A 21,326-nucleotide genomic window follows, 5' to 3' on the forward strand; every position below is an offset into this window, starting at 1 on the left:
GTTACAGAGACAGGTGTTACAGCTTTGTTTAATAGCTGAAATAAATCAGTCGGAGGCAGCCGCCAAGGGAGGGGCTCAAAACGCCTTTGTATGGGTTAAAGTAGAGCAAAGAGGACCCCTAAAGACGCTTACCACCCAAGGTTTGCTGCAGAAGTTGTAGATGGAGAAGAGGGAGTTGATGCTTGGGACGCCTCCGAAATGGAGGCCGATCACAAGGTTCCTGAAGTCCTCCCCGGGGATCATGCTGTAGGCATGTTGGCGAATCAGGACAAAATCGGGCTTGAAGGACCTGCAGCAAGAGAGACATGTAAAGCATCAAACTGACCAATCAGCTTGGCTCTGGTAAAATAGGACAGAATTTAAAAATATCACATATCACATTTTATTGTGATTTTAATAAACACATTTCAGAGCAGGTTCAGGCAGATAAGTGCATGTGGAACTTTTTCTGTACAAATACACACTTGTTTTTTTTATGTCTCTACAGTAAAGATGAACTGTTTCCTACTGTGTTTGACACCTCTAACATACCCAAACCCAGTTTCTTCACCACACTCGTTCCCTCCCAGGCTGACAGGTCTGTCAGCACATTAACACACTGTATCTGGGCTGTGTGTTTACAGTCAAGGGCTCCATTATCCACTGACTGTGTCAGGCTGAAGGGGTGAAGAAACACGCCTCGGAGCACCTAATCTTTTTGGACCATCTATCCAATTAACACAGCCTAATCCTTCCTTTACAAACTGTTCTGGGAGCAGGGCCAAGTGACCCATCAAGCACCTGGAGGCCTCTTTTACACCAACCTACATGTCACATTGATGCAGGAAATTCACTCTGGCTGGAGTTTTTTTTTTTTTGGCTATTGATATTTATTTCAATTCGGATATTGTGCAATAGTGCATATTTCTGATTCCTGGTATTTAATGCACTTCTTTGGATCGTGATAACACACTCCCCTTTTGATTTTAATGGCCCTTTTGATTTTAATGGCTTAAACAGTCAAGTGTCTGCAGAGAACTGTTAGAAACATATTATGCAATCATTTACTTCCATAATTTATAATGTAGTATGCACTGCATTTATATAACTGTGTTTTGTTTGTCATTATCCAGGGTTTTTGCAGGATTATCTGTCACCTTAGGAGCTGAATGTTTCACTATGTTCACAATTGTATCTCTGCTGACTGGTCCTGGCAGGTAGCACGCAGTGTACAGCAGCTTTTGTAATGAAAAAAGTGGCCTGCTGTGGCTGGAAATGAGGCTGATCAGTGAGCTTGAAGTGAATGAAGGAAACAATAGATCTTATGTTTAGCTAAAAGATCCCTAAATGCAGAGCAAAGGGCAGAAAAGGACACATGCAGGAGAGATTATGCATGTAATTGTGCATGCATGGACACAAACAGGAGGTTGTAAACTGAAATTACAGTTAGCTTTTCAACACGCTCTGGGTCCTCAAGTGTTGCTTATGTTCGGTGGCACAGCGAGGACAGGCAGGATGGCTGAGCAGTGATCTTGTGTCAGTGACAGAACCATTACAGCTGTTTCTCCACTGCTGCTGTACACCAACGACTCTGTTATTTATAGTGGATGGAGCTTCAGAACCAAACCAGACTCAGTGTTTCATGTGTCTTACCAGCCTGGGCCAGGACATAATACTGCATTTAGCACCAGGGTGTCAAACTCGTTTTAGTTCAGGGGCCACATTCAGCCCAATTTGATCTCATGTGGGTCAGACCAGTAAAATAATAGCATAATAGCCTATAAATAATGATAACTCTAAATTTTTCTAATTGTATGAGTGCAAAAAACAAAACTAAACAAAAAAAAAAAAAACATTAAATTATGAAACTATGAAAACCAACTATCCTTTCACGAAAAAGATGTAAATAACCTGAAAAAACGGAAATTCCCTAAAAAAAAAAAAAGTGCAATTTGAACAATATTATGCCTAAATGTATAATTTATACATGTGCATTACACACAATGTTATGCAAACATTTGGTAACAGGCAGAATATTGTTAAAATTTTGCAGATTGGAATTTGGACCTAAAATGAAAACAGTTTCTACAATACTAGGTCTTATTATTAACACAACTTACAGATTGCAGTGGATCTACAAAACAAATGCACAAAACAGTAACAGGCAGAATATTGGTAAATGAACTTGATTTTCTTTAGGCATTTCAGGTCGTTCATATTTGTTCAGGTAATTCACATTTTTATTGTTAAAAGATAGTTTGTAGATGTAAATAGTTTCATAATGTAATTTTTTTTTTTTTTCATGCTGGATTAGAACCTTTGGCAGGCCAGTGTGTTTGACACCCCTAATTTAGCAAAAGTCATTTCTGAGAAAGACTTTAGGTGTGCATAACATGAGCTGAATGTGAAAACATATGAAATAGTATGTTAACAGTCTCAGGTGTTGGTGTCAGAAACCTGAATTGGTCCCTGTCTCGGCAAGTAGTTGAAATACTCCAAAAAAAACTCCTTTCAGGATTCAGATCATTACACATTCATTATTTTTACAGGTGTGTCATCACTGTCTATACTTTTTATAAAGTGAGTAACACAAAAAGTGTAGCTCAAGACAGCATAAGGTAGCTGGTGTGTTAAAAAAGCAAAGGCACACACCTGTTTTAACACATCTTTGACAAACACAATATCCTGAACTTGACACCAGCATAGCAAGAACACGTTACAGCAGTGACACATTTAACATTAACAAGGGCAACTCTCAGTGTGGATCATCCTTCTGGAATCCATATACAATCTGTGCCACTGTATGTCAAAAACTTGCTTAATACAGACCAAAGCAACAGCAAGCAAACAGAATAATTTACAACAAAGAAAGATGTTTTCAGGCAAGTCAGAAATGATCATGTTCACCTTCACGAGTCTTCAAGAGCCTGGTTTCGACCACCTCTAAATCTAAAGTGTCATGAGATAACTTTTGTTAAATGAAATTCGACTGATTGATAGATATATTCAAACAGTTATCGGCCTTGAACTGTGCACTATTATAGGCTTACCAACTGCTGGACAGCAGAAGGAAACTGTTTTCTCTGTGCTTTGTGCATGCAGACATAAAAACTGAGAGACTACACCTTTGTGCTCCCTCATTATAACAGAAAGACCAGATGTAGAAGTCACTGAGCACAGTGGGATGGCTTTCACCAGGCTACCGTTAATGGAGGCAGTGCCCTATAACAGCAAAGGGTTACCGAGCTTTGTAACCCATTAACTTTGTTTTTCAGTCTCTTTTTTCACACTCGTTCTGCCAATGCAAGGATCCCTACAGAGTGTAGATTACACTGAAGTAGCACATTTGTGCTTTATGGTCTGAATCGCCGATGTCCTATAGTCGTGGCTTCACGGACGATATGCTAATGTGCCCTTTGAATGGGTTATCAGTGGTGCCATAAAGGCTGATAACAGGCACTGACAGTGATAGAGCAGGTTTATAGATTAGGGCAAAAGGAGAGAATGTATCCATGAGGAATCATTCCTCACCTATAATACTTGAAAAGTAAATTGAGCAAGGTATGAACAGATGTGCTTCTTAAGAAGTCAACCAGCTATGAAAAACCCAAAAGCACTGGGTTTGCGATCAGATAGGTCAAAAAAGCATCAAATCACACATTTAACAAGACATCACCAGCAAAATGTTACTTGCTTGTAAATGACTAAAATACTATATTATCAAAATTGTTTCAAATTGCCTAATCCATGAAGTTAATTGTCAGAATTTATTTTAAAAATTAGAGATACAAGTCGGTGAGCTCTAGTAACTAAGGTTCAAAGACACAACATTCACCACACATAGGTATCTGCCTGTGAAGTACACTGCAGGCCTGACAGTTGTATAAGACTATTACACAACATACTGTAGAGTGCCAACAGGATGTTTTCACCAGCCTTCCTAAAGTAGCAAACTACTCAGGCCCAAGACAATATGCTTCCATTTGTTTCTATATCTATTTATCTTACAGAATCTCTGACCTTCTAAAAGGTTCCACAGGGATGTTGGATTTGCAGGGTGCATTTGTCCTCATACAGGGTCTATGTCTGGCTCAAAGGTTGGCACAGCTCCTTATCTTCTGCCCATCAGTCTGTCTCTCATTGATAAGGATAATCTGTGCAGAACTCTGCGGGAATGCCACAAATTTCAAACAGTACATACCAAAGATCAGCACGGCATTCACACACAATGGTGCATTGTGTCAAACTGGCTCTCCGTCACTGGAGGGAAATGCACCTTGGAGAACAAAGTCTGGGATTTTCTGTTACGAGGACTCTTAGCAACAGGGACTCGATGTTGTGTCCCAAATATTAAGCTCATTACGTATAAACTGAAATATCATTATGTGGTAATAGTAAATAAAATGATACAAATAATTCCTAAAAATAGGCATGTTTGTTTTTTTGTGGAGATGAGAGAATTGATACCAGTAAGACTTGGTGTCCTTCCAAAGCTTCTAAAGCTCAACGAAGTACATACTAGAGTTTAATTTGTAAACAAGTCGCACTTTGTAATGAAGTTGAGGAATTTGGAGAAATTATGTAACTCTTCCTTTGTAAACAGCCTATCAGACAGCGATTTTCCAAAATTCTGTTATGCATGCCTGGTGACAGATCAAGATCAAATGCAACACGTACTCCTTCTAAAAGTAAACCAGTGAAACACAATGTTGCATATTAACTAATTAAACTCAAAAGTAACTATGAACTACAGTGGAGAAATGAAAGCTAAGGCTAATATTAGTTCTTACCCTTTCCTCCTGTCTTTAAGCAAAGATAATTCCTGGCTTTAGCTTCCGAATAAACAAGCATGATAATTTAGATAACTGAATACAATTTAACTCTTGCAAAGACAGAAAAAAACCCCAGAAAATATAAAAATATGCCTTGACATGAGCACAGAAAAGGGCCAAAGAGAATATGATTCTTAGGACTCCTCTAAGGGATTCTAGCTTGTCATTTAAGCCAACACAGCTGCTTTAATTTTACATCAAAATCTTGCTTGTGCAACTTGAGAATAGAATAATGGTTTGCAAATCTAATGCAACTCAATTAATCATTAACATATGGGAAGGATTGCAACATCATGACTGTTGATTTTGCTGCAACACATGTACTTACACAAAATAATGTTTGACCATATCGAACATTAAACAAAGATTTTAGCTTTGGGATTCAAAATAGGCTAATACTTTTAATACTAAATATGTGCGTTGCATACTAAAATAAACCGGCATTCTGCTCAGAAAAACTTTAGAACCATTGGTAACATGATAAATATCATCAATCTCAAACTACTGAGAAATGTCAAGAAAAACCTATAAAAACCTGTATTTTATTTATTTATTTTTACGGTTAGACTGAGACTCACTGGTGAACATCATCAAACAATGCTATGTGACCAGCTGATGGAATGAAAAAAAGTAAGAAAGTTAAAGGAACATTGTGAGCAGGTGAAGTAATACCATTTACCCAGAATTACAACAACTTGTGTCCAGGCAGTGATGGTGAATATTAATGGTTTTTTGTGTGATATAAGTGGAATCTAGCTTTGACTGTGTAGACATGTAAACCCCCTCTGCAATGGGTGTGAAAAAGGCAGAAGCCTCTTGTTAAAGTCAGAAATTGGTCGTCCATTCTGGGCATTTAGGTTAAAGAGATACTAACTGGGTTCTACACACAAACAGACAGTATCTAATGCCGTGTTTCCACTACGTGGTATCGGCTCGACTCAACTCGACTCGGTCTTTTTGCGTTTCCATTACGAAAAAGGGCCTGGAATCTGGTACCCGGTACTAGTTTTTTGGTATCACCTCCGCCGAGGTTCCAAGCGAGACTAAACCGTGACGTATAACACTGCAGACCACTGATTGTTCAGACAGTTTTCTCTGTGACCCACCGTTTTACAAAACACAGATGTGGAAGTGGACAGTAAATATAGCGGAACATTAATCCACATGATAACAGCCCAAAACTACACCATGGTCGGTTGAGGAGATTCAGTCTTTGGTGGCCGACGTAAAAATTCAGACGAGACAACACGCAACAAGCGAGTTTTCAGCAACTCTCTGAGCAGACGACACGGAAATAACGCGCCACATCGCTATGACGACCTGGTACTGTAAAGTCAGTAGTATCCTGTAATGGAAATGGTCTCCAGGAATACCAACTCGAGCTGAGCCGAGCTGAGCCGAGTCGAGTTGAGCTGGTTCCATATAGTGGAAATGTGGCATAAGTAATGCACCGTTGTTCTTGATACCACATGCTCTAAAATGGAAACAAAGAAGAGGAAATCCAACTACTGTAGAAATATGAGTAGTTTTACCTGTGGATTTGACCTGCTCTCACTGCAGATATTAACAGCTCAATCTAAGGTAACAAAAATACAATGATTTACAGGTGACAATACATGAATGACGACATATAATCCTCTATTTCTACATTGAACCTTTACGTTGAAGTATCTGTTACAGATTTCATTAAAAATAAATCACTTGTTTAGTTAAAGTCTAAGACTTGATCCACAAAGTGCCCTGACAATCTCTCTAGTTCCTGTTTGGACAGTGACTCCCCGTAACCGAGCATCATGTTCGGCTCCAGGGAGTGTCCTGTGGGCCATGTGTGCCCTGGTCTGGATCTAGGACTCCTTGTGGTTGTGGCTCCAGGCCGGTGGCACCAGAGCAACCTGGCAGTGGATCAGATCCTGGGCGGTGGCCCAGTCGGGGCTACCAGAGTTCTGGATCACATCCAGTCAAGATCTCACTCCCGGGCTCATCTCCACACTACACTCAGTGCAGCAAAGGTCACAATGACAGAGAGTAGCATAAGCACTTTCACCAGCAACACAAATCAGACAATGTTAGTGATTATGTTTGAGTCATAAAAACTGTCCCATGGGAGGTGAATGCAATGAGGAAAGGTGCTATAAGAGTGACAGAATACCAAATGACCTCTGACAAAGGAGAAATGACTGCTGATATGAGCAGGAGTCAATTAGGGCCATTTGTATTCATGGCTATATTACAAAAGCAGGGCCACTGAATGCTTTCATTACAGCCACTGCACTCGTAACGGAAACCGCTTCCAAGCCTCCTAAAGCCATGTCTGAACCTTACTGTGTCTGTGAGTGGGATTTATTTGCTATTTGCTAACAAGATGAACCTGTCTGAGGTATTAGGTGTTGAGGCTGCTCCAGGCAAACAGTTCCTGCGCTGATTAAAATGGACCTTCAATGGGGCCAAGGGGAAGGGGACTTAAGGCTTGTCTTTGTGAGTGTGCGTGTCTAAATTGTCCCTATGGTGTTCGGTCTAGGTGGTAAAGCTTCACCTGAGGTAACTGAAGGAGGGAAGTCTTGTTATGTGTTCTACAGGGAGTGGAGAGGAAAGAGGGCTGAATCTGCTTCAGACCAGAACAGAAAATTAAATAAAATGCAAAAAAAAAGTTAGACAAGAGTCTGCAAATGCAATCTGTTGTATGTTAGCTCTATCTAAACAATTACATAAAAGCCCTTAGTCTCTATCAACTGCAGGGTTTCCCACACATACTTGAGCTGGTATATTTAGTGACTAATATAAAAATTTTTGGTGGTCAGATATCAACTCATATTTTCTATTTTGATGCATAAACTTGCATAAACTTAGAACTGCAGGTATGTTTGCTGCCTTGCCTCTTGCTCTTTCAGAAAGACATTGACCACAAAGCCATCTGTGAATAGCCCCTCCTCTTCTCATGCACACATAAATGAGTATTGGTTCATGAAAGCTTAGTTTCATGTCCAGCTGTGCTCAAATTTGGCCAAAAGTGGTCAAAAACTATAGAGTGAGTATAATTAGTGCACAGAGGAACTGAAACTTCACCCACTGGTTTCTGAACTGCTCTTTTGATGTAAGAAGTTTGTGATTTGGCCATTTGTTCCTATAATAGCTTTCTGAATCCAAAAGAGATATTTGGACAAAGGGGGCGGGAGTGTGAAGGGTGCCATGGAAAAATAAAAACACTTAAATACTTAACACTTAAATGAACTCAGAACCCTCAACCTGAGATCTTTGTAACAGAAGAAAAAAAGATGAACCAACTATACTTATTACAGGTTCCAAATACAACCAGTGAAACAAGCACGAGCCCTAGAAAAAATACTGACTCTGCATTTTTGGAGAGGACTGTGATGTAAGTCTATGGGAGCCAGGTCTTTTTGGGAAAAGCCCCCAGTGGCAGTCAATGGTATTACACTGTAAGATACTTAAAGGGGTCGTATTTTGCTAAACCCACTTTTATTAGTCTTTGGTTCATTTATTTGTGTATTTGGACCCTAATAGTTCAGAAAGTTTGAATTTGAACCCTCCAGATGCTGCAAAGCTATCTTTATATTCATTTTGGCAAAAATAAAGCAGATTTCTACAACCTGTTTTAATTCCTCCTTAATTTGTTACACCTATAACTAGTTACATCACAAAATTTGCAGATGTAAGGTCAAAACTTTGGACAAACATTTCTCCAAGTATGACATAATTGTTTGTCAGCAGCAGCAGTTGTAGTCCACACTGAAAATATGTCCAAACTTTGAACTGATTACCTAAAATGTTCAGCTGTTGGTTGAACAGGACAGAGAAGCACGGTCAACAACTTGGAGGGGGTGGGGCCTGAAGTGGCTCATTTGCATTTAAAGGGCCAGCGCTCAAAACAACCTTTCTGGTGCCATTACTCAGAAATAGGGTTGAAGATGGACCTGTGGAGTTTAATTAATGAAGAATTCAGACCCAAGCACAGCATTTACAGTTTATGTAGACCACAGGGAAATGGTTTAAAATGCTTCATTCCATTTAAAAAAAGCAAAAATCACTCCTTTAACTTCAACACTTGCTTCATTTTTGAGCCCAAGTCTTTTCCCCTTGTCCAGAACTGATGCATTTGACACAGTGGTGTCCAACAGAACTCAAAAAGTTGGCAAGCTAGCTGGATATAGACTATAAGTTACCATTAAAATACAACTTGAATGTCAAGTGTCACAACACGAAGCAATGGGGCTGTCAGTGTACAGGTTCCAGGTATTTATTAATGACATCAGTTAAAGTATTAGCACTGGAGACTCTACATCTGTGGGAAACACTGATGACAGCAGAAATCTCTCAAGTTTCCTGATTAGTTGGATTATTTTGCTGTGAAGAACCGATCAATGTAAGTTAATCAATGTATGTTAATGGATGACTGAACAGGTTAAAGAAATTAAGATGAAAAATCTGTCAAAAGGACTAAATTAAGAGGGTTTTAATTGAACTTTGCAGATCATCAGCGTCCACGTGGTTTAGCATGCAGCTTGTCTTACTAAAGTCCCCTAAGAGCTATAAATGGTTTTCATCAAATTAATCGTTTGCCATACAAACAGAAAATTGATTTATTTTTACATCCACCTTTAGGCATCTGTCTGAGGCTGCTACCTAAAAGTACTTCCAGAGAGTGCAACACTAAAGCATGCTCAATAAACTCCTCAATCACCAACAGTTAACACACCCTCTGCCTGACGTTAATCACCACTAATTAATCAAAGGGTTTTATTAACCACAGGCTGTGGAGAAGCAGAGGGATGGCAACGGAGAGAAACGCTGCTCTGTGGCTTATCATACTTGGCTGCTGTAATTTGTCTCTCAGCCAGACCAGAGTCCCCACTTTGAGCAGAGCAGATCACTGGAGGTTTTGGCAGGAGAAAGCAGAGAAGCCAAAGGGCTGACTACAGCAGTGCAGCAGGGAACAACATGCCATAACTACTGTACCTTGTGGTGTTTTTCTCTGCTGTACCGTACATGCCACGTTGCACATAATGACAGCAAAACTGTAGGCAAAGGCGACTTTTTAGCCACATTAGCAGCACAAATCCCAGACGATCCACATCAGTGATTTTAGTGATCATGACTTATGCTTTAGTAACAACTTGAGTTTGAATCAGACTGATAGTTTTAGATTAAATACAATGCTTTAATTACTATAACATTCACAGCAACAATAAGTTCAGTCTGATGAATCTGCTATTAATTCATAATAATCTGTTTATACAGTTCTCACAGCTACCAGAAGTTTTTTCCAAAAGTGGTTTATGAGGTAATGGTGACCCTGACTCTTGATCTTTGACTGCCAAAATCACTTCATCCTTGAGTCCAAGTGAGAAAAACATTGTTAAAGCGTTCCTGAGATTTTTTATTCGACAAGAATGGAAAACCTAAGATCGCAGCAATCTTGACCTTTGACCTCTTGCTATCAGAATCCGTTCATCCTTGAGGCCATCTGTAACAAATTTAACACATTCTGTCAACCTGAGATACCACACTTCAGATGTAAGTGGGACTAATGCACTGATAAAACTGAGGACGCATCTAATAAATGTCTGCAACATTAATAATCTTCAATTTTATCGTGCCAACAGTCAAAGAACATAACATGTTCTATATTGTACAGACTGTGAAGCGTGTTAAATCAATGATTTGTGATACTGGCTTATACAAATTAAACTGAATTGACTACTTGCTTTGTCATTAAACTATAACATACTCATTATATCCAGCATTTACTTAAACATATTGAAGTGCCACAGTGTCTCTGTGCAGTTACAGTCTTTTTAGAATGTTGTAGTTAACAAACTCATGTAACTTCATATGCACAAATCTGACTTTACTTAACAAGTTCTACTTCTCTTTTTTAACCTATATTCTATAAATCCTCATATTGCATCAGAAAAAAATGTGTTTCATGTGCGTGATCTGGTTTATTTTATACACATTTGTAGTGTTTCTGTAGGCTGTAAGTGTCACATTGTCAGCACACACAATGTATTTGACTTAAATTACCTGACAACATCCTATTTTAACACCTCCTTCTTTCTTTTTCTCATTTAATATTACTGACCTTACCAAAGTTTAATATTTTTCTAGGGGATTGCACACATGACACAAGTGAGAAAATCCACAAAATCCCCCTGTATAAACAACTATGAAAACAAAGAACTGTGAGAAAGTCAGTTGATGCATTCAGGCAGCGAGGGATTGTTCAGAGAGCATGCCTGAGGACAGAGGTCAGAGGTCACAGCCCTGTGAATATAACAGCCATAAAACACAGGGAAAAGAAAGCGTCTGCTTTAAATATACAGTAGAAACGTGCTCCTTTGCATGTTTGCAAACCTCCTGTGAGCACACGGAAAGATGTAATCAAACAGGAGGGCTTCAGTTTGTGCTAGGGAAATGTGTGTTTTGTCTTTCTCTTATCCATCTGTGGAAGTATTAAAGCTCTGTTGTATGAAACAGTGCTGTCAAATAAGTAATAAGCTTTCTATCGCTAGAATCTATGATAAGCGCACGTGGCACTCAACGTGACAACAAAGGAAAACACTTGCAAATTCCCAGTTACAGTACAGCCTCACCACTAACCACAATGGTTTATTAGTCATCATCCAATCAGACTGTTATTTTGAAGCAACCATTGTACTATTTGTAGTCCAGCACAGTCATGAATGACAAACTAAAACACTAAATACTTTGGAAATGAATGTTACTGTTTGTGCACATGGCAGCAGTCAGACCATGTGCATTCAATTTGGTCTCTATCATTACACAAATATTACCAAAAACCATTTAAACCACATAATCACCTCAGTGTCAGTTCTGACAACAGGTTGCATTGTATATTCAGACATATGACTGGTCCAGTCACTGCTCCTACGTGATTATCCTCACTTGAATTCACTGTGTTGCATGGTCAGGCCATTTCCGGTACAAATTCTACTTTCAACACTGATAAGAAAGTTATTTCACAAAATTGTACAGAGCCATGGTCAACACACAGATTAGCTGATTATTCCCCAAGAAGGCCGTGGAACAGAGTGAGACCCGGTGGGCTGACAGTGGATGACGTTTGATTGTATGCAGATAAGACTGAAAAGCACCAGACTCTTCAAGGCTGTGATGCCATGCATGAAGAGGAGAGTTAAATGACCACTATTTTACAAGGATTGGTGTATAAAAACCTGTGCACATTTCTGAGAATTACTGAGTCAATTCAGTGCACAGTTCAGTAACAATGTCACCACTCGATTGTTATCCATAAGTTTAAAACAGGGGTGTCAAACATGTGGTCTGGGGGCCAAATGCGGCCCACCAAAGGGTCCAATCCAGCCAGTGGAATGAATTTGTGAAATGCAAAAATTACACTAAGATATTAACAATCATTTTAGTTCAGGTTCCACATGCAGACCAATTCAACCTCACCTGGGCCAGTTAGTAAAATACTATCATAATAACCTATAAATACTCACAACTCCAATTTTTTCTCTCTGTAAATGTAAACATTTTCATGTAATTTTCCTGTATTTACACTAAAACAAACCATCATTTCACAAAAAAATGTAAATAACCTGAAATGCCTTAAGAGAAGTGTAATTTTAACACTATTCTACCTGTGACTAAATGTTTTGCATATTTGTATATCCACTGTGATCTGTAAGTTTTAATGCACTTGTGTCAATGACAAACTGAGGCAGAATGTTGTTAAAATTGCACTAATTTTTCTTAAGAAATTTTAGGTTCTATATATTATTCACATTCCGCTCGTCTGGGGAACGTAGTCTGGTGGCCCCCAGACCTTGTACAAGACAATCCAGGCTCTTTTCATGGGTCGTTCCACGTTGGTGGAACGCTCTGCCAAGTGCTACAAGAACAGAGGCATCCCTGCCTATCTTCCCTCCTGAAGACCCAGCTCTTCCGAGAGCACCTACTATCCTGGCACTTTCAAACATTCCTTTTTAAATATTCTAATAAGGTTTTTCCCAGGATTATCACAGATTCTTCCAGGATTATCTCTGGACCTGCTACGGTGGTCCTTCCTCTTCCCTGCCCTCATCATCACCACTCACTTATCCTCATCTGCCTCCATGTGTCACCCCCTACTCCCCCCTTCTCCCCCTCTCCCCCAGTCTCTATCTCTATTGCTCTCTCTTTTTCTCTTGCTTTACCCTCACTCTTTAACCCCAACTGGTCAAGGCAGACGGCCATTCTCCAGGAGTCTGGGTCTGCTCGAGGTTTCTGCTGTTAAAGGGAAGTTTTTCCTCGCCCCTGTCACCAGTCACAAGTGTTTGCTCCTGGAGGATTCTGTTGGGTTTCTGTAAATTGGCTTAGAGTCTGGTTTTGACCAACTCTATATATAAAGTGTCATGAGATAACTTTTTTGTGATCTGGCGCTATATAAATAAATTTGATTGTTTGAGTGATTTAATTGGTTTTCCCCTGTAAGTCCCTTTGGAAAAAAGCATCTGCCAAATGCATAAACATAAACATAAACTCACATTGTTTTAGAGGATAGTTTGTAATGTAAACATTTTCATCATGTAAGGAAAGTTTAGAGTTGACACTATTTATATGCTATTATTTCACTAGTCCGGCCCACTTCAGACTAAATTTGGCTGAATGTGGCCCCTGAACTAAAATGAGTTTGACACCCCTGGTTTAAAATATATGCCATTTATCAATATTGCTGGAAACACTGAAAAAACACATAATAAAAACATGTAAAACTGTCCCTGAAATGTTAGAATTATACATCAGTTACCTATTTACAATGTTTAGAACATGAAAAACATGTAGAAGAAGAGTGTCAAGAGTACTGTTGAAATATAAAAGCCAAAACAAAATGAGATGAGACTGAGCGACAAGCACAATGAAACCATACTGCTAAAGCTGTGTCTTGTTTTGTGTTTTCTGGTACGATTTGTGTTAACTTTCAGTATTCTGTTCAACTTCACACAACAAAACAACCCACGTAAATACCTCAGTTCACATGTTGAACCACGTCTGCTACATACTACTTTTTTGTTGTTATCTTTTCTCCATTATCTAGGTTAAAAAGGAATCAGCAGACTTTCTTTTTCCCACTGGCATAATCACATTACAGCCTTGATTTCTCTGAGTGCAAGTGATGTTACAAGCACACAGTCACGCTCAAAGCTGCTGAGAGAAAAGAAATGGAGTCTTTGTGCAAACTCACTGAGGCGTTTTACAGATTGCGTGGGCGCATGCAATTTGCAAGGAGTCGTCTGTTGGCCCTTGGCGTCTTACCTGACTACTTTAGTGCCACCTTTGGTGACCTGCATGTCCACCATACACCCTGAGTTGACATAGGCAGCCAGGTTAATCTCTGAGAACTCCGCCTGGGGATCACAAAGAGGAAACACGTCATCAGATTAGATGTTACGTCATGACAACAACACATGATTCAACAGGAGGTCATGAGATTTTGAAGAGTATCTCAGGATTATGAAGCAAAAAATATTGTTTTGTGTCTTTCTCTATGAAGGAAGACAACATATATTATTGCTATTGTGCTTTTGGTTTGTGAGATAATGTGGTAGAGCTGCTACTGATGTGAGTGTACAACTGCCAGGGGAAGGATTTACGACCACCAAACAGAGCAAACAACAAATTCTTTCAGGTTCACCTCATTTTACATTTATGCATTTACACAGCCAAAAAAGTCCAAAAGACAGAAAGCGTTGGTGAGAAGAAGCAAATTGAGTTATCCCGACTCTGCAGCCTCCCGGACAGTGAGGGCCTTGTGAAAGGCTGTAGCCTGGCTACATAATGACTCCCAGAGACACTCACAAGGGGGGCGATAGTCGACTTCTGGGAATGGACTTTCTGGATGGACAAGAACCAAAGGGGGACAATTCAATTTTCCCTCTAAATGACTGTAACTGCTTTCAAGAAATTTATTAATGGTAGTGTTCCTGTTTAATGTGCCAAATGTGTCATTCCAGAAATGAACTTTTCTTCTGTCACATTAATGACAGCATTATTCAAAAAAGACTTTGGTATTCAGTGGGGAAGAAAACCGTGAGAAAAAAAAAAAAGATATGTCTTCAGGTTTAGGCTTGGTTTCAGAGGTTGGGAATATATAATCAAGTCATCTTTTTGAAGGAAATAAAATACACACCATCAGATGTAACTTAAAACAAAGACAAACTCAGCTGGAATTTCTGCTGGTTTACCTTTACACTGTGGTGCAGTGATGCATGTAGATTGAGTAAACATCTGACTATGGTGCCAAACTAATATTAACATTACCATTGTTTATACTTTAACACACAGAAGGCAATTAAAACAATTAACCTGGCTACATTTTAGCCTTGTTTGATATAAATCTTAAGTTTCCAATTGATGTCAGAACTAAATTCCATCTTCTGTTAGACCTGCTTCAACGTAAACATGCACTACATTTGTGCCTGAAAGAACAAGTGAAGAAATATACTGTACCTGTCTGGTTCATAAAGATCACTTTCAGTCAGTCTAACACTGTGGACTCACAAATGAACCCTGACAGCATCCACCTCAAGGCTGTAACATCATAAACCCTCATCTGCTCCAGGTATAGAAAACCAAGGAGGGATACTAAAAACCAGCCAGCTGACCTCAGACATGAAATCCTGTCTTTGTTAGTCTTCAAATAACTTTTAAGTATGAGACATGACACCAGTGTAGTGAATTTAATGGGCCTCAAACAAGTAGCCTCCTGATTCAGTATGGAAAAATAGAAAATTCAGTTTGACATGATGTGGCCGACTACTAAAGAAAACACTATAAACAGAACATGGCTACATTTCAGTGGTCGGGGGGGACTGGAACCATCAGTCAGTAATGGACCAAACTGATTTAATACAGTGGATAACAATACAACACTCAAAAAAACCCTCAGTGTTAGTCAATGAGATACGAGCCACACTCAAAAAATTCAAGTAGATGCCCACTAAGGTTCAAATTGTCAGCTTTCTGATTAGGTTGTTTTCAGTTTTGTTTTGTTTTTTAATTATCTGAAGTGTTAAGAACTCGGATGTTATATTCCCATGTCTGTAAAGCACTGGCTCTGGTTCCAAAATGTCACAGAAGCAGCTTCTATGATTTTATCATGAACAGTAGGAAGTAGCTTATATACACAGTCTATGATCAGAATCAGAATCAGAATACTTTATTAATCTCAGGGGGAAATTACTGATCTGAGCCAAATTATTATGACAAAGCTCAGTGTTTATCTTTATAGTTACCAAAATGAAAGAAAAAAGACAACATCTAATACCAAGGCTTGTGGACTCACAATAATATTCTTAAATCATCAAAATCATTTTGACTTCATTAGATTTCTGGCCTTCAGCAGCAAGTAAGTCACCCAGCAGTTTTATTGTATCTAATAAGCTCTCTGGGTTGTCAGCAAATAACTGTTGGATGTTACTGGTCCCACATATCATAATATACAGCTGATGTGGTACTGCAAGCAGTAACCTATTTCATATTAACCCTTTATGGGGCACTCATAGAAATACTCTGAATTTCAAAAGTTCAACCTTAGTGTGCTATTGGAGGACCTAACAAGACTTAATTACTTTTGTGAAATTTTTCAAAATTTGTTATTGTCATGTAGAAAATGAAAGTTAATGAAGTTACCATATTTTGTTCCTTACCTGTAAGTGGCAAAAAAAAAAAAAAAAAAATCCAAGAACTAAGTATAAAATTTACAAGAAAATCACATGTAAGGTGAAGGGAACATGTATTTTAGAACATTAGAACATCACCTTTAGAACATTAGACCAACATAAGTGCTGATCCAGACCCCTGTCCACATCCACATTCTCCCTTTGAACATCATTCCTTACATTAGTACCATTACTTCATGGTACCTAACAAAGCAGGTCCACTCACTGTTCATGCAGAGGTGGACCTTACAGACCCTGTAGACCACACTGGACCTGAGATTGTTGCCTCACTGTCCTCACTGTAACTGCTGTTGTCACTGTCTTGTAATGCATGTGGAAATGACCTAAAATGGTCACTTGCCCAATAAAGGGTTAAACACCATTTTCTCCTTTGATTATATAAAAATACGGAACAATTCAACTTTAAACATACAGCTTTTACCTGGCAAAGTCACAAATATAAGCTGTTCTGCTTTGTAGCAACACTGCCAAAGTAACACAACATATAGATCAGCCTACAAAAACGCCAACATGGATGTCTATGGAAGCAAATCCTCCAGCTGACCCTCTCTCCTCAACCCATTTCCCGCCAATAGGCACAAGAAATTAAGCCAACTGCTATCTATACATTCTCATACTGTGATCATTTGAGTATTTAAGTCTGCTTTACCAGGCTTTGCAAAGGCTTTCATCTACATAAAAAAGAAATATTATCAGAAATATTCTCCCAGAGATTAATTTCCCTTTCATCCAGTGCTGTGGCCCATGTAAACTATGTATGGGGGAGTGAATCGCTGTTGAAAAGAAACTGCCAACGTAATGAAACTGCGTTTTTTTGCCAAGAGAAAAAAACACACCCACCTCTTTTATTTATTGTGTTGCACTCAGAGAGGAAGAGCAGGGGGCGAGTAAATGCCGTAATCTTATTTAGGGGACAACGAGGCGCCACTCACACTCAATGTGCCTCAAGGACATGCACTTGGCTCCCTTCCTTTTCTCAGCTCGTCTCTACTGATACTCGCCTCTGAAAGAAACATCTGTGTGCTCCGCAGCACATGTATTGCCAAAAAAGACTCTTAAATATATAACACACCCAATTGCACATTTAAACACACACACTCACATGTACATGTAGACACATTCTCTATCAGAATATCTCCCAAGCAAATCCCATCCTCGACACAGGGCGTACTTTGATTTTTGCTGTACGCAGATAAAACTGATGAAGTGGGCAAAATCTGGCAATAGCAAAGCATCCCATGTTGTCTGTGATTGGCTGATTGTGGATAAGAGAAGGCCTAACAGCCACTGTCACTGGGCAGTAATGGATAAAGTGGCTGGTGCAGGGCACAGGTCCAGAAGCCAGGACAGGAAGCTTTTCACAGCACCATGGTTACCATCGTGGTAACACATTCAGACACTTGTATTGGAGCAGTTCTTGCCCTGGGAAAGGAAAACAGGGATTGATACATGGAACAAGTGCCTCCAGAGTTGATTTTTCTCATCTGTTGACCTGCATAGGGTCTGAATTAAGTGTAATTTTCAGTTGACCTCCTTTGTGGAAAAAGGACAGAGTGGGCTTACATCAGGTTCAGTCATGTCTTTGCCAATTCTTATTTTTCTTTTTAATGTTGCGGTTATTATGTCAGTCACTATTCACTGCCACCTGATTCTTTGAGGAGCAAACTAGAAATGTACGGCACATTACATGGATTACAGAGAACAGCTAACAGCAACACTGCCCCAGACAGAAGCAACCGATGTGTTTATTTATGTGAAAATAGCTCTTCACTTTATCATCAATAGCGTGGCCTACTTCAATTAACAATGTCTTATGCCACACAAGATGAACTGCAGTGAAAAGCCCTATTTGGTCTTGGGTAGTGCAATTTATAGGCAAGCTTCATTTATCTTTGGAGCGGTGTACGGACCCTGCCTTGACTGCCAAACCATGTGAAACTTGCGGACACTACAGTAAACACCACTTGACAGTAGCTCATCTGGAATCTTTGTGAGTATTTTTAGATTTGGACAAATGGTTGTGTCTGAGGTTCAGGTGGCTAAGGTGCCTTTTGTTTGACATGGGTCAACTTGTAAACAGATTATTTTGTCCTCCGGTAAAAAACAACTTTGAAGGTCAGTCAAGCTAAATTTTCAACATACTCAGCATGTTTTTTTGTTTCTGGATATCAATGACATCCGTAACTTGAGAAGCCAGCATTTTATAAAACACTTAAATTGGAAATGTCTTAAAGTTTGAGTTCTCTGAAGGTCAAATGTGAGTGACACAAAAGAACTAAAAGCACTAAAAATATTTGAGAGATGAAGTGGATTAAATGGAAGCAGCTAAAAAAATTGACTTTTGACTGAAACTTGCTAGGAAGAACAGACTGTTTCTGTAGGCTAATCATAGACTAAATCATTATTAAATCATTTGCTTGTTTTTCTCCTGTTTAGCATAGGTTGGAATATTTGTCATTTGTACCTTTATGTAATTTAAGGTTGGCCTTTTTGCCTTTAACTCACCCTGAAGCTACAAGCACCAGGGTTTCCCCAAAGCAAGGTTGTAACACTTTGGACTGTGAAGCCAGGGTACTCAGGGAGAACCTGCATGGACACATGGGGAGAACATACAAACCTTCTTGCTGTGAGAATACGGTGTTAACCACACCTCTACTGTGCTGCCTTCCTTTGTTTCATCAGATTTCAATACTGATAATTATAAAAATGTGAATATTAGATGTGATAATCAAACCCTTCTTTAGTGTGATTCCCCCCCATCATTACAATAAATTATATCATAGATAAAATTTAAATTATTGTCCATTGAAGAAGCTGAAATAGTTGGTTTGTATGAGTGGGACAGTGAAAGAGTTGAAAAAAGCCCACTAAAAAATTTATCAGAGTAGAGATTTCATGCATGCGTCATTTAACTCTAGAGAATGGATAGCATTCGATACTGACTGAGAAATGATAAAATGTCTTTTATAATGTTTGGTATGGAAAATGCCACTTGTGTATGATACATCCCATTACTATTTTTTTTTATGATTATGAAATGGGCTATTACAAGCTCATGAGGTCAAAAGAAGAAAAGATTTTTTCCCATAACCCTTTGTACTGGCCACAGCAAAGTTATAAATAACCGTACTCAACATTATTAGGTTCCTTTTATCACTGACCTTGTTTCACTGATAGGTGTTGTTCTTTGGTCCCCTGTGGAAGACCAAACTAGGAAAGCTGTATGTAAAGTCCATTTCAGCCCAGATGGGACCTCTTATTGTTTGACTTCCTTCCATCCAAAAATAAATGTTTTTTCATTACACAAAGTGTCATTTTTGTCTCACTTCTTTCATTTCAATGCAAGAAAACCTTGACCCAAGAACTAGATAAAAGTATAAATGAGAACAGGAACAAATGAATACTTCAACCATGGGATCCTATTGTAACATTGTTGGTTTCAACATTTTTATTTTATGTAAAACTGAATATTATGATACATCCTTGTGCAGAGTACTTATGAGAACAGACTATACAGATTTCTCTAGGGAAACAGTAGTTGAATAGCAAATTTTATTACATATACTTTATTAGAGGCAGCCATTTGTTGTAATTCTTGATAAACTTGGTTGAATCCCATAATGATGCAACTGAGAGGTTTGAAGTACAGTGGACCATTCATGTGCAAAGCAGAGAAGTATTTGCTTCTAATCACTTCCACCTCGTACACCAATGATATAATCCATTGAGGCACTACATGATGAAATGTAAGACAGATGCTTAATGTAACAGAGGGACTGAGGGCAGCTGTCTTCAGTGAGCACCAAACTAAATCTTGTTCTACCCAGAGGCCCTATGTCATGGGCATATACCAGCCAAAAAAGGGTACGGATAACATACAGCCAACTGCTTGTGAACTACCATGACTGAAGCAGAAAGGAGTGTGGACAACACTGAGGTCATACGCCTGCCGAGCAGATGTTGCCCTGTGCGACCCAAGCCATGCACGGCCCAGCAACCCTGAAGAACCGCCTCTTGTTCCTTCGCAAACAACAGACCTCTTCAATTTTAACTGCCTAATTTGTCCAGTTGTTTAAATTGCTGTTTATGACCTCCAGTGCTTTGTGGGTAGCAAATGGGCAGGGGGGTTGGCAACCTTTTGTTGGAGGTCATCATGTTTCTGATCATCTTTGACTGCAGCCACTGAATATTTGTGTGATTGATGTGTTTCACAGAAATCACACTATGATGTTCTCTTTCTGTATGTTTTTGTGGCATGTAAGTCCTCCTACATGCAACTTATTTAGTGCATTAGTTCTGCTTCTGCCTTTTGTACCTATTGAAATATTAAGCATTTTTTTGTCCCATTGAAAATGAATGGGGAGTCTCAGAGTAGTGATGTCACACACACACTAGCTTTCAGTGGTTCTCACTCAAGCTCTAATACATTTCATCAGTTTCACTTCTATAACCCAAAAACACAGAGAAATTTGTGAACTTTTAGGGATTACCAAGTTTAAAAGTGTACAGAGGTGGCAAAAGTACTCATATTCTGTACTTAGGTAGAAGTACAGCAACTTGTGTGAAAAAATACTCTCGTAAAAGTCCAAGTACTGATTCAACTCCTTTACTTAAGTAAAAGTAAAACATTGCAATTTCTCAATTGTAATAAAGTACAAAAGTAAAAAGTAAAAAAGCATTTTTTGCAATGAGTGAAACAATGCTTATTTAACCAGGCAAAAACATTAAAGTTTCTGTTTTCTAATTCCACATTGAATGGTACTGACCAGAGTCCTGCACTGACAGGTAACCT

At 39.0% G+C, this 21,326-nt stretch overlaps 1 protein-coding gene across 2 annotated transcripts in view; it reads right to left on the bottom strand.

The window, feature by feature from the left end:
• Positions 1–21,326, bottom strand: part of syn3 (synapsin III) — a 130,861-nt gene that overhangs the window by 77,706 nt on the left and 31,829 nt on the right. For both annotated transcript variants that reach the window (XM_030149014.1, XM_030149013.1), the window contains 2 exons: positions 14,109–14,200; positions 133–289 (listed from right to left, as the gene is read on the bottom strand). In XM_030149014.1, coding sequence (XP_030004874.1) covers positions 133–289; positions 14,109–14,200 — 249 coding nt within the window. The remainder of the gene's footprint in view (positions 1–132; positions 290–14,108; positions 14,201–21,326) is intronic.

The sequence above is a fragment of the Sphaeramia orbicularis genome, chromosome 12 (genome assembly GCF_902148855.1).
Source record: "Sphaeramia orbicularis chromosome 12, fSphaOr1.1, whole genome shotgun sequence".
Lineage (NCBI taxonomy): Eukaryota > Metazoa > Chordata > Actinopteri > Kurtiformes > Apogonidae > Sphaeramia > Sphaeramia orbicularis.